Genomic DNA, 12,624 nt, shown 5'->3' on the forward strand with positions numbered 1-12,624 from the left:
TCATCTTTCCTGCTGGTGACCCGCCGAGCACGTCGTGAATACACTTATGTGTTTATGTGAATAAAAAAAACTATCGCATGGCCAGTTTTCAGCAAGGGCTATGACGAAAAAATAAACACAACAAACGCTGTGTGACACGTCTATAGCGAATGCCTAGATGAATACAGCGATTACTGGAACAGCTAAATGTGGTGGCAAGAAATGTAAATACTGTCCTAAGACGTTAATAAAATCGCGTGCATCGCTATGCGTTGAAATATTCTCCTGACAAAATTAACGAAAGCGGCGGTCAAGCGCATTTGCATCGTCACCTGCCGCATTTTCCAAAGCAAGGTTCTAGTAACAAGCGCAGCGTCGCCACCACGTTCACTCCACTTCAAGGGGGAACTGACCACCCTCTCTGCGCTGCTCCTACCGCGATCAGCATTGCACCCCTCGAAGCCTCTGTGGAGCCTCTGTTTCCTTTGTAGAGCTCAACACAATAAACGAAACTGCGGAAAGTGCGGCCGGGTATAATGCTTGTCAAGGCGCAAAGTAATGTGGGCTGTCGTGCAGACGACGCCACGAAGGACTACAACCAAGATGGCGGCTGGCTACTTCCGGTAAACGCGCGCATGCGCAGTAGGCTTTGTGAAATCGGTCTATTGGACAAATTGTAGAGGTGGATGCCACACCAAGTGTTCACCGAAAGACACGAAACTGATAAACAATACTCCGCACTGGCTGGCACTGACTGGCACCCACATATCATCATGGCCTCTGCAATTGAAACAATGTTAAAGGTGCACTGAAGAGGATTCTGAACTTGTCTTTTTGCCGCGGGAACTCGATCTACACGTTCCTAGCATTCTTAGAAACTGCAACTTATTGCCCTGTATGGCCGATTTCCCAAATTAAATCGAATTAACGTCCGGCTCCCGCCCTTTTTTTTTAATTCTGCCTCGTACGATGGGCGGAGTCGACCAACGCGTGAAGTTCCTTTCAGCCAGCTCCGTGGAGGCTATGCTTTCGCTTTATTTTGTTTTTTTAGGTTTCCATGAATAAATAGTTTCATTCACAGATATTACAGCCGCAAAATAAGCCCGAAGAAATAAAATACGCGCGGACTATTTGCTACTACGGACTACTACGTATTACTCTGCCGATGGCAGAGCGGCAAGCCGCCACGGTACTGGGTGAAAGACACTCCACGCGTTGGTCGACTCCGCCCATCGTACAAGGCAGAATTAAAAAAAAAGGGCGGGAGCCGGCTGTTAATTCGATTTAATTAGGGAAATCGGCCACACAGGGCAATAAGTCGCAGTTTCTAAGAATGCCAGGAACGTGTAGATCGAGTTCCCGCGGCAAAAAGACAAGTTCAGATTCCTCTTCAGTGCACCTTTAATGTTTGAGATTCCGCAATGCGTTGCCCGAGATTGCGTCAGCATTGCAAATTTGGAGTTGGGACTAGCCGTGAATTCCAATGCAAGACAGTAGAGAGCACAACTGAATCAGCGCACTGCTTATTCGAAACTGAGGTTCAAATGTTCCCAGCACTGCAACCAGAAGTGAGCACGTGCAGCGTCCCTCACCTTGCTGGGGCATGGCCGAGGGAGGGGGTGGCGTCATCATGTGGGGCGGCCGGTAAGGGTACTGGCTGCGGTCTGTGCAAAGTCAAAGACAACCACAGTGAGGTCTCTCTAGACTGGAAGAGAAAAGGGCACAGCCTCTCTCAGCCGCACTCATCCCCCGCCCAGGAAAAGGCTCTGGCAGCTACAAAAGACCGCCTAGTGATAGTTGCCTCCACTTCTTTTGGGTACAGCAGATGACAATCAAGTTTGAAATCAAACATGCAGGCAATGGTAAACACTCGATTTACTTAGTCAGCCATGAGGGAGAAGAGGCATGCCCCACACCGAAAGTCTATACAGGTCGCATTTTACCGTTTTTGTAATGACCACCGTACCAGATCTAGCTTGCTTCACTCTCTTCGAAGCAGCTTTGCTTGCAGAAAGCATGGTTCAAAGTGCTGGGCCCTCACCAACAACAAGTGCCCTCATCCTTTTTCGGCCGCAGGCCCCTTTTCCCCGTACCACAGAAACATGCCCACCGACCCAACGTGCACTGCTGGAGATATGGGCTCAGCGATGAAAGGCCATCATTGCAGAACGGACTGAGTTCATTACCATGAAAACCACCACTCATCGGCACTCAATGAACTGGAGACAGAATAAATCTCGGCTGGTAGTGCCTGCCGGAGTGACGGCACTCCTCCTGGAGCAGCAAACAGAGTAGTGACGCACCTGGGTACTGTTGTGAGGTGGGTGGGGGAGGCGCCTGCTGGGGCGGATAGGGCCCCGCCCCCATGTGGGGTGGTGGAGGGTAGGGCTCCTGGGGTTTCATGAAGTCCGGGTGGCGCTTGGGGTAGGGGGCGTCACGCTGTGCGGCCTGCTGCTGGGGCGGCTGCGGGTAGGGCCCCGGTTTGCTGCTCGTTGGGGGCGGTGGTTGCCCACCCTGACCCTGCGGAGGCGTGACCCCGCCTGGGTACACTTGTTGGCCCCCTCCAGGGTAGACCTGCACAGGCAGAGGAAGCCGCTACAGACAACGCAGCAAGGACATGTTTTCGGGGCGCCACCTAATCTCTAACGTTCCACCACACCTTCCAGGTTCTAAAAAAAATAAAGTTTCATGTAAGGAGAGCAGGACGGGTCCGCGAGCAGTAACGTGACCCTGCCCAGTTACTCCACAGAGGGGGAAAGGGAAGGAAAGGGAGAGGTAGAGCACGAATGGCAGGTGATTATGTCAAGTTCCAAACACCTGTAAAAAAAGACCACTGAATGTACGCGGCAAACGCACCAGTCTGTGCAAGAGGACACACCGGCAGCACAAGTGTGTGCACAGGACCACTTTTAAAACACTTAAATCTACTGGCTAAAGTTTCAGTGCGGCGCGGTTCGCGTTTAAACTTGACCTTCAACAGAAGTTCTCCACACTAAAACAGTAGCAAGTATAACACTTCGCATGCACAGCAGACACAGTGAGAAGGTCTTGAGCAGGCACACTTCCTGTACGATCTGAAGTAACCACCAACTTAGAATATAGCCCCGGTTATCCACATCTGCGGTAGAGTCATCTCACCTCGGTCCACTGAATGGAGAGCGCGAAAGGGAGACCCCAAGCCATCTCTCTAGGAGAGGGCACTTGGAGGAGCAAGGCCACAGCTGTATTCATTCAAGTGGATTTGCTACCCTCTTTATAACACCAAATGTCACTAGCATGTTTTCTTTTTCTGTAATGGTATGACTGCTTTGTGCTACTGTTAAATACTTGGCGATTTTCACAAGGCCACCCATGCCTGCACGCCTCTCCTCCTCTAACTCTACTGGTTGAAAACAAACCTCCAGCTCCTACTGTACATGCGCAGTTAATGCGTTAGCGACGCTGGCAGCTGTCAAGCACACACTTGCCACTACTGGCAGGTGCTCACTTGCAGTAGATGCCTCGTGTAACTGGATCACGCCTGTGCCTCCCAAGTGCATTTCTTTTCGACCAGTAGCCGGTCCATTTTTGCCACTTCCCAGAGGGCACCAGATCTCGTGAAAATGGCGGATTGAATTGCTTCTTTCACCTGTTTCCCTCTCCGTTTCAACAGCTGAGCAGTGGCCAACGTCCAAGACCAATAAAGGTCACGCATGGAGGAAGGAAAGAAATAAGGAAAGGCCGTTATTTCACACTTCTGAAGCTGATTGTAAGGGCTCCCCAGTGCTAGTTAACCGCAATGAAAAAAACAATGAGGGAGATGACACCGCTGCACCCAACATTACTCCTGGCTGCGCCATCAGCCAAAGACTCCCAGTAGCAGTCTTTGAGAAAGCACCTGACTTCTGGCACACTTACAGCCAAGCAGCTCGGATAGCAAGGGCCTCTCCTAAGCTTTCCTTCCTCCACGAGGTCATGTGAGCCATGAAAAAAATTGCAATACAATCGCTGCTTCTTCATTCACTTCAATTTTGGCTCTCACGGCGGGCTGGCTCTAGCGTCGAAGCGAATTTAAACGACAAAGCAGCGATTACATTGCAGTTTTTTTTTTTTTTTCCGGGGCTCACCTGACCGATTTTCGACATCAGCCATTGCTTGGCTGTTGAAAACAGAAACTGAAAAGGGTGAATGAAGAAACTCAACAGCAAGTTATTTAGCAGTCATAGGTGGATGCCACGCGGGGATTCACGAGTATTACAGTAATGTCACATGCGGCACTACAAAGAAAACATGTTATGCTCCTCTAAAACAGCAAACAGCAGCATCAGGGTCCAGGGGCAATTACTAGTCCCCAAACACCTTGACTGGAGACAAAATGCATGTTCACATGCCAACGCCACTCCTCTCAGGGAGGACTGGCATGAACTGTGTTGAATTTTGCCAGAAACGTGACACACGAAAAACAGAATTCACATCATGCTTTTTCCGCACTGCTCACATGCAACACATGACGCATTACAAAGGCCTCAATGCATGCCCCGTTACAACGCACTGCATGCACACTGTGTGCACTGACTGACTGGGCGGTCGGCCGGGAAGTGAGAGATGATTGTGCCTTGCCACCTACTTGTGGGGGTGGAGGATGAGGGGGAGCAGGAGCCTTGGGGATCGATCTTGGGGGTAAGGGGGTCGGGCCTCGAACCATCTAGCAGAGACAGAGGTGGGGTCAATGATTGGGCGGTGGGGGGGAGGGGGGACACCACCACAACAACAACACACCACGACGGTGAAGACACACAAATGAAAAAGCGAGAGAGAGAGAGAGATGGAAAGAGAAAAAAAAACGGACACAAAAAAGAATAATGAGGGCACACGATTTCGCAAAGCTGGCAGCTGCTACTCAGACCGGCAGAAAAGCTGAAAATGTCAAGTGTGCGATGAAACTCCTAAATTCACGCAAATTACAAAATGTCCTGTTCACCTGGACAAGCAACATAACATCCCGGCGTTTCCAGGCAGCCCTTAGGTGCAGCATCGTGCTCCTGTCACAACAGTTAACTTCCCTCCTCGTAGAAGTGACTGCCAGCACGGGGTAAAAGCACATACACAACCTGACATAAATCAATGCACTGACAGCCATCAAGAGCCTCTCAGCTTGGCCACTGCATGCTCGGAAGACTGCAAAAACGATGTCGTGCTGCAATAGTGTCGCGAATGGCTATGAATGTGTGAACAGGCTCCAGTGTGTATATTGTTGCCAACCACTGCAATCAGAAATGCGGATGAGCATGTAGACTGGGCTTGCAGAGGACAATGCTAAGCAAGGACTAAGCGAGCTATGTATTTTCATGACCGCTCTGTCCGCAGCAGCAGAATTCTACGGCCAATGCTTTGTCTTCAGGCATCACAGGGGAGCTCGGTAGGACTAAACCCAAGCTACTACACTTCGTATCAAGAGTCATCATGCAGTCTTCTGCCGGCTATTCGCTACACCATGCCCACCGATAGCAATCTCTGCTGTCACAGCTGGTAAGGAGACAGCTGGCCACCTTACAATGCTTTATATCATAACATTAAAAGAATTGAACAATAATTACAAGATTCCCTCTCCTGCTGCTTCGTTGCACGGTAGGCCATATAGGGATAATTACGTCAATAATGAGTAAGGTACAAAAGATCCGTTTCCTTTTATAGCTGAGTTTTGTGAGAAAGCATTTGCTTTAAATTTAAATATACTGTACTCATATTCCGATTTATTCTAAAACATTCTTACTGATTCACAACCAATCTTTATTACTCGTATTCACCTCGCAACCAAAAATCTGATATTAGCATACCCCTGGCTGAAAAGGTTGTGGAGGAGAAACACAAAAATTGTGAGAACTGCCAGCCTGAGAATCTCTACAAGCACCGCTAAAACACAAAGCAATGGTTATTGAAAAAGAAACAACAAAAAAGCAAACTGCTGCAAGGAAGCAAAAAAAAATATATAAGCGACAAGTATGCTGCTACTGATAGACTGGGAAACACAGGACACACAAAACATTAACACATACAGCACCAAAGCAACGCGACGAGGAAACAAGGCAAATGGGGTGATGTTGCTGCTACCTTCACCTGAGTCAAACTCTTGACAGCTCAAACTTTAATAGGGATAAAATATTTGCTTGAATTGATTGCAGCTGGAATTACGCGGAGCCCAACCAGAACTGGGGGCTGGTTCACTGCACTGTGTGGACAGTCGCACTCCAGATGCGGGCCAAGCAGCAAGAACAGAGCTCAGACAAGCGCCATGCAAAGAGAGCAAATGGCTGTTACCGAGATGTTCTCATTGAAATACATGCGAGTATGATGGGACCAAACCGTCAGTTTGAATGTACTGGAAGTTTGAGTCAAGTGAGTTTGAATTCATGAGACACCATTGTGCAACAAGAGAACACAGCAGAACAGTGACAACTGCAGTTGATTCAGATGACATGATGATAAAAATCTTTAACATCACATACTTCCCGAGTACAGGGTTAATGGGAGGGATATGGGAGAGGCCTTTGTCCTGCAGTGGACGTAGTTAGGCTGATGACAATGATGATGATGACTTCAGGGTAAAGGTAGCCTCAACATACAGCCCTCGCTTGCTAAGAGAAGTAGACTCCACCCACGTGTGTCCCAGAGAGGGCTCTGCCCCTTCCACTGTGCTCACCTGGTAGGGCTGGTCCGGGGGACCCCTGGCCGCAGCATAGGGCTCAGGGGTGGTCCCCTGTGCCCCCTGTGGGGCTGTGGAGTAGGGCGGTGCCTGGCCAGGCGTGGGGGGGCCGGGCGGGTAGGGCCTGCTCTGGTAGCTGCCTGCTGCCGCCTGCGATGGGGGCTGGGCCCCAGTGGCCGCGGGGGAGGAGCCGTACGGGTAGAGCGGCTCGGCGGCACTGGGGGGCCCCGTACCCATCTGGGATGACGGGGGTGGCTGGGGCCGTGGGGGTGCTGCTGTGGTCGCACCAGGCTGGGAGGACGGTTGAGCACCCCCAGACGCCCCCTGCTGCTGCTGTTGCTGCGACTGTTGCTGCTGCTGTTGTTGTTGCTGCTGCTGTTGCTGCTGCTGCTGTTCGTATCTGGTGGGCAGCACAAGAATAGGGGGGGGGGGGAATAAGGTCGCAGAATGAGCTTTTGCATGAAGCCGCACTCGGAAGAGCATGGCCACCACCAAGTGGGCAATGAGTGGTCAGCAAAATTTAACAAAGCAGCGGCTTGCAGCATAACAGGGGCAATTCAATTCAAGTTTATTACACAGAAAAAATATACAAAGTTAACGGTGAATGAGGCATCTGGATCCTTAGCCAGTGGCTAGTTTCGGATCCATTACAAACATGTTACAAATCTAGGCAGTTGAACAAGGCTGAAACATACAAAAGATACAACTAATATAATGCAATAAAAATAATCGATTCAACAATAAGGGGAGGTGTATTGTTCTGATAGCATGTACTTTTTTAGAGCAGGAGCAGTTTCTGGAGATCACTCTCCAGAAACTGTTTTCCCTGGACAGACCCCGGGAAGCTAACCTCATACGCATACTGCCTTACGAAATACCGACTAAAACAATTCGCAACGTTGAGCCAACCTGCAGACAAAGTGAAAACAATGAAAAGCAAGCCACACCTTTCCCGGTCGTAGTACTGAGGCGGGTAAGGAGGAGCCCCCGACTGTGGCCGCATGGGGTAGCCGCTGCTGCCGTAGGGGTCCCTGCCATTGTAGCCCCCCTCGTGGGGGTAGCCTTCAGGCGCAGAGGGCCCATACTGCTCTCCACCGGGCCCCGCATATCCACAGGAACCCCCGCTCAGGCTGGCCTGGCTAGCGGCTGCATAGGGGGGCGCCTGGGGGTAGCCGTGCGGAGGATAGCCCTCCCCAGGGTAGGGCCCTTCCTCCGAAGGAGGATAGCCGTCCTGCTCGCAGCCTCCACCCACATGATTGGAAGGTGGGTAGCCAGGTGGGCATGGGTAGTCGGAAGCACCCATCATACTGGGGGGACCACCAGGGGGGTAGGGTGCCCCAGGGTGGTAGCCTCCACTGCTCGGGTAGCTCTCCATTGACTGGGCAGGGGGCCCGTAATCTTGACTCGCACCTGCATGGCAGCGTCCGGCCACAGGTGTCAAACAACACAGCTGAGGTTGCACCCCTCGGAGAAGGGAGGAGGCAACAGGAGACGCACCCGAAGGCGACATGGTTCCTCCCTTAGGCTTCTTGCGAGAGGCCGACTCCAGCTGGCTAATGATGGGCTGAGGGTCGATGCCCCCTCGGTCGAACTTGCACTCGAACGGCAGCAGATGCTTGATGTACTGCTTGCGCAGGGTGTACGCAGCACTAGAGGAGGCCCCGATGCCCAGCACACCAGCCACATCCTTCCAATGCTTTGCCTTCGTTACCTGCAGAGGGAGGGGGGGAGGGCTCAGCACACAACAACCAACACGAGAGGAGGGGAGGGGGAGTGGCCTACTCACTTCCACGAAGCCACCTCGATCCTTGACGATGAGGTAGAGGCGAAACAAGTCCAGGGGCTGTTTGCTGATGGTTGGGCACTGGGTGATAGGAGTACCACGCTCGTCATTGTACACGATCAGCTTGTCCAGGAAGGCCCTCCGCTCAGGGTCTTCAGACATGTCGTAGAGCTTCAGCAGGCCGTCTGGCCGCTGGACGCAGAGAAAAGAAGCAATGTCAGACACAACCACTGTGCAAAGCTGACCCACTGGCGTTTACATACTGATAAAATGTGGCGACCAGTGCACATGCTGCGAGGTTTCACCCAGAAAGAACACGTGCAAATTACTTTTTAACGAATGACTGGCAGCTTTGCTGAACCTGTACACAGAAGCCATGAAGCCAAAATTGACGAAAACCATCCCGTTCCACAGAGAACTAAAACATCGCCGTGCTACTAATTAAAACTATGGTGCAAACAAACACATTGGCCTAGCCACATATGCTAAGACTACATTAAGGCAGAATTGACAATACATACCTTTATCATATGGTGCTCATACACTTGGCTATTCACAACCTGAAAAACAAAAATAAAAGGACGTTCAAAAATATTACTCATTCTTTCATGACAACACAAAAACACATTGGTTATCATAGCACAGTGCAGCCAGGTCACATGCAAGTGGGAAATTCATACGCCCTCGGGGCTGGCGTATCTTCCAAACTCTACTCATGTCACATGCGATTTCTATGAAAGGTTCTCTTCTAACCACAACCTTCGCGGACTGATGCAGGGCACCTCTAAACCTTGTAGCAAGAGAGGCAGCAAGAGAACATGGATGACAGAGATACACTTCAGGGGTCCTAGGAGGTGGGCCCAATATTTGAAATGCAATCAGCATTTACAGGGTTCACCAACATGACCAGCGGATCACTAATTGACAAGGCACATCTGGGTACGACCACAATTCCCTAGCTGCCCATGGCCACTGTGGGCCACCTCGCACGTTTCCAAGCCAACGCTTGCACATGGCCATTTGCAGCCCCTTAGTTGGCTGGTGCCTGACCAAGCTTTCAAAGACATCAAAGTTTGCAGCTGGATTCCCCATTCGGCACCAAATGTGGTCACAAACTCACGGGGCTCGCTGGCGTCCGAGGCCAGCTGGGGCTGGAGACGCTCTCAAACTCGTCGTGGAAGGAGGACATGGAGGCGCCACCGGGCGAGGGCAGGGTGTTGGGTGTGGGCGGGTGCGACATGGGAGGCTGCTTGCTGCCACCACCCCCCTTGTCGCCCGGACCCAGGTGCTCCTCGGGCAGCGACGATGAGGCGGACGCATTGGACGCTTGGCTGCCCTCATCCAGCACTGCCGGTGGAGGTGGCAGTGGGGGCCGGCCACCTCCATCTTGGCCCGGACCCACCACGGGCGGGCTGCTCCCGACGCCCCCCTGCTGCGACAGCAGAGATGCTGGACCACCTGCACAAACAGTGGAGCGACAATCAGAAACTCCCAGGCAGGAGCATTGAGAAGGTAGCGATTCTTCATCAGATTTTCTCTCGAAATTCATACCACTCATATCAGTTGTAAAAGCCACCTAGAGTGGAAGGTTTTGACAGTCTTAATTATCAGCGAATTAGCAGTCCATTCGACATTAACAGAATCCACACAAGTGGAAGCCACACAAAAGCTGGTAAACCTCAATTAGTGGTAAACAAACTAGTGTGCTCGTTTTTCAAAGTTGACTTTCTTTCGCCTAGCTCTACACATAAACCACAGCATAAAAATTAATGTGCAAAATTGCTACAGCTATAAGCAAGTTTGTAGTCGGCGCTGACGTGGGATGTCAGTCGGATTTATTAGTGCCCGACAAAGATGAAGGCATACATTCATTATGTTTCGACATATGTCCTTGTCCAATACTAGGCATATAATTAAAAAACCAGGCATGCAATTACAGTAGAACCTAAGTAATGCGATCACAGCTGATACCAATTTCCGGACGATATGAATTCATCATATTTCCAGACGAAGTGTAAGCGTTCAATGTATAAAATTTTGGGAGCTTAGAACACTCTCCCATGCCACTATGAATGACATGAATGCAAAAGCTTTGAAAGCACTGGTGAGCACTAAACAAGTGAATATTTTTTGCAACCCAGTGAGATTCATGTGAACAAGATGGAAACTTTAGGATCGCACTTCAGTTAGCCAAAAACCTGATTCTGCAGGTCAAGCACCAACCAGTCACTGTCTACCTGCCAAGAATACATGGCCAATTCAAAGAACACTGCCCTGGTTGCAAGGGTATTTGCCATAGGCCACAACTCATCCCACAACCACGAGGCCCTGCACGTGGTAAGCATTCCCCACTGGCCCCATGCAGCGGCTACTCACTCATGGGCGTCGGCGGGCACTGCGAGTAGCAGGCGCCCGGAGGCACGGAGCCACCACCAGGTGGAGGGGCAGGGCCCTCCGATGGGGAAGGGGAAGCCCCCTCTCCTCCGCCAGGGGGCGTCATGGGGCTGGTGTAGCCGTACATCATTTTCTGCTGCAGGTGCTGCCGCAGGTACATGGGGCGCGTGGGTCCACCGGGCGCCTGCGGGGGCACTGCCGCCATGGAGGAGGCTGCACCTGTCGCCTTGGGGTACTGGGGCCCCGGTGGAGGGGGCATCAGGCTGTTGGCACCCCCGTAGCCACCGTACGCCGAGTTGCCGTACGGGTAGCCACCCTGGGCACCCATGCGCCCTGCTGGGTAGCCACTGGGACCCTGCGGAGGGCCGTAGCCCGGCATGGCCCCCAGGCCGCCCTGTTGTCGCGGGTAGTTGCCTGGAACGGGAGAACAAGTGGAACAGTGACTCTCCCTGATGCTTTTGCATCCAACACCAGGTGCCACAACCTTTCGAGCCAGACTGGCAGCACCCGCAAGCTGCTAGTGTTTAGACAACCCCGTACAGATCATGGCATGTATTTGCAATTCTACAGCAAATTACCCCTGGGGCAGCACAGAGTGATCTCGTGCGTGGAGGGACGCCCAAGTTATGCATGACAGTAAAGAGGGCAAAGCCCGTGCAGACTGATCCAACGCCTGAGCAAACACTCACAAATGCAAACCAGGCGAGAGGAAAGAAAACCCTTCTTTTGGCACTCTTTAGCAGTGACAAATGAAGACTTCAGCCACACCACACAAATGCAGTATGGCTTTGCAAGACAGACCACTGCACAGGCACTTTCAAAAGGTCGACCAGGAGCATCTGTCTCGGCAAGGTCATCGGGTCATGCAACTGATCCCTTCCCAGCCACACGCTCAAAGTGAACAATTACGAAGATTGACCTAGTGCTCTATTAGTGCCTAATTTTAAAAAAGAAAGCATGCAGCAATAAGCTGTTGAGTACATTCTAACCATCCCCCGCCATAAGAAACATAACTGCTATTTCTAGTTCCCCAGGTGCTGCGAACACCTTATGCTATTCCAAAGCATTTTCATAGCAGGCTTCTTACTCTGGGGATAATGGGGACCGGGGTAGGATGAAGGCATGATTCCTTGGTGCATCTTGGCTGCATACATTGATGATGCCTGCATCTGCTGGTTGTATCCTGGAAAAGATGAATGGAGCTTGGTCAGTCTTACATTCATCTCCTAGACCTTTTCAAAAGCAAAGCAAAGCTGTATTAGGGGAACAACACTGCCCATTGGAACAACATCACTAATAACAAGAATATAATTAATTGCCAGTTGTTAAGGAGCTAGCGAACAAAGAAAACCAATTAGGCAATTTAAATGTTGGCTAATTATGCACCACCTCGCATTAGTCAGCACCTGCAGTGGTTATTCAGCAGCTGTGGCATTTGGCTTCTCAGCAAGCATTCGATCCCAGACAGGGCGGCTGCATTTCAAGGGAAGCAAAATGGCAAAGCACCGCAACTTTTGTGTAAACAGCACAAGGTAGTCGAACTCTATCCAGAGCCCTCCACAATGTCATGCGCCATAGCCCACAATGTTGCCTCCCCATTTAACCATTAAAGATAACCATTAGCAATTTGTTGGTGCACTGGAAGCTACAGCTGGCACCAATCAACCAGGGGCTGGATTTATAAATGTGGACTGAGCGTTAGAATGTCGCTCAGTTAACAGGCGCTTCTGCCACTCTGTGCAGGCTTCTATGACTACAAAAGTGACAGCAATGAGCTGGTCATGAA

General features: G+C 51.1%; 1 protein-coding gene across 5 annotated transcripts in view; it reads right to left on the reverse strand.

The window, feature by feature from the left end:
• LOC149359652 (trithorax group protein osa-like) overlaps nt 1-12,624 on the reverse strand; it is a 168,749-nt gene that overhangs the window by 12,960 nt on the left and 143,165 nt on the right. For 3 of the 5 annotated variants that reach the window (XM_089571794.1, XM_089571799.1, XM_089571798.1), the window contains 10 exons: nt 11,926-12,021; nt 10,821-11,252; nt 9,565-9,902; nt 8,966-9,004; nt 8,448-8,636; nt 7,609-8,372; nt 6,659-7,061; nt 4,586-4,663; nt 2,283-2,553; nt 1,572-1,643 (listed from right to left, as the gene is read on the reverse strand). In XM_089571794.1, coding sequence (XP_089427920.1) covers nt 1,572-1,643; nt 2,283-2,553; nt 4,586-4,663; nt 6,659-7,061; nt 7,609-8,372; nt 8,448-8,636; nt 8,966-9,004; nt 9,565-9,902; nt 10,821-11,252; nt 11,926-12,021 — 2,682 coding nt within the window. The remainder of the gene's footprint in view (nt 1-1,571; nt 1,644-2,282; nt 2,554-4,585; nt 4,664-6,658; nt 7,062-7,608; nt 8,373-8,447; nt 8,637-8,965; nt 9,005-9,564; nt 9,903-10,820; nt 11,253-11,925; nt 12,022-12,624) is intronic. The other 2 variants (XM_089571797.1, XM_089571795.1) reach the window with 2 other exon arrangements.

Source organism: Amblyomma mixtum, chromosome 2, assembly GCF_055824585.1.
Source record: "Amblyomma mixtum isolate Tamu chromosome 2, ASM5582458v1, whole genome shotgun sequence".
In the NCBI taxonomy this organism is placed as follows: Eukaryota; Metazoa; Arthropoda; class Arachnida; order Ixodida; family Ixodidae; genus Amblyomma; species Amblyomma mixtum.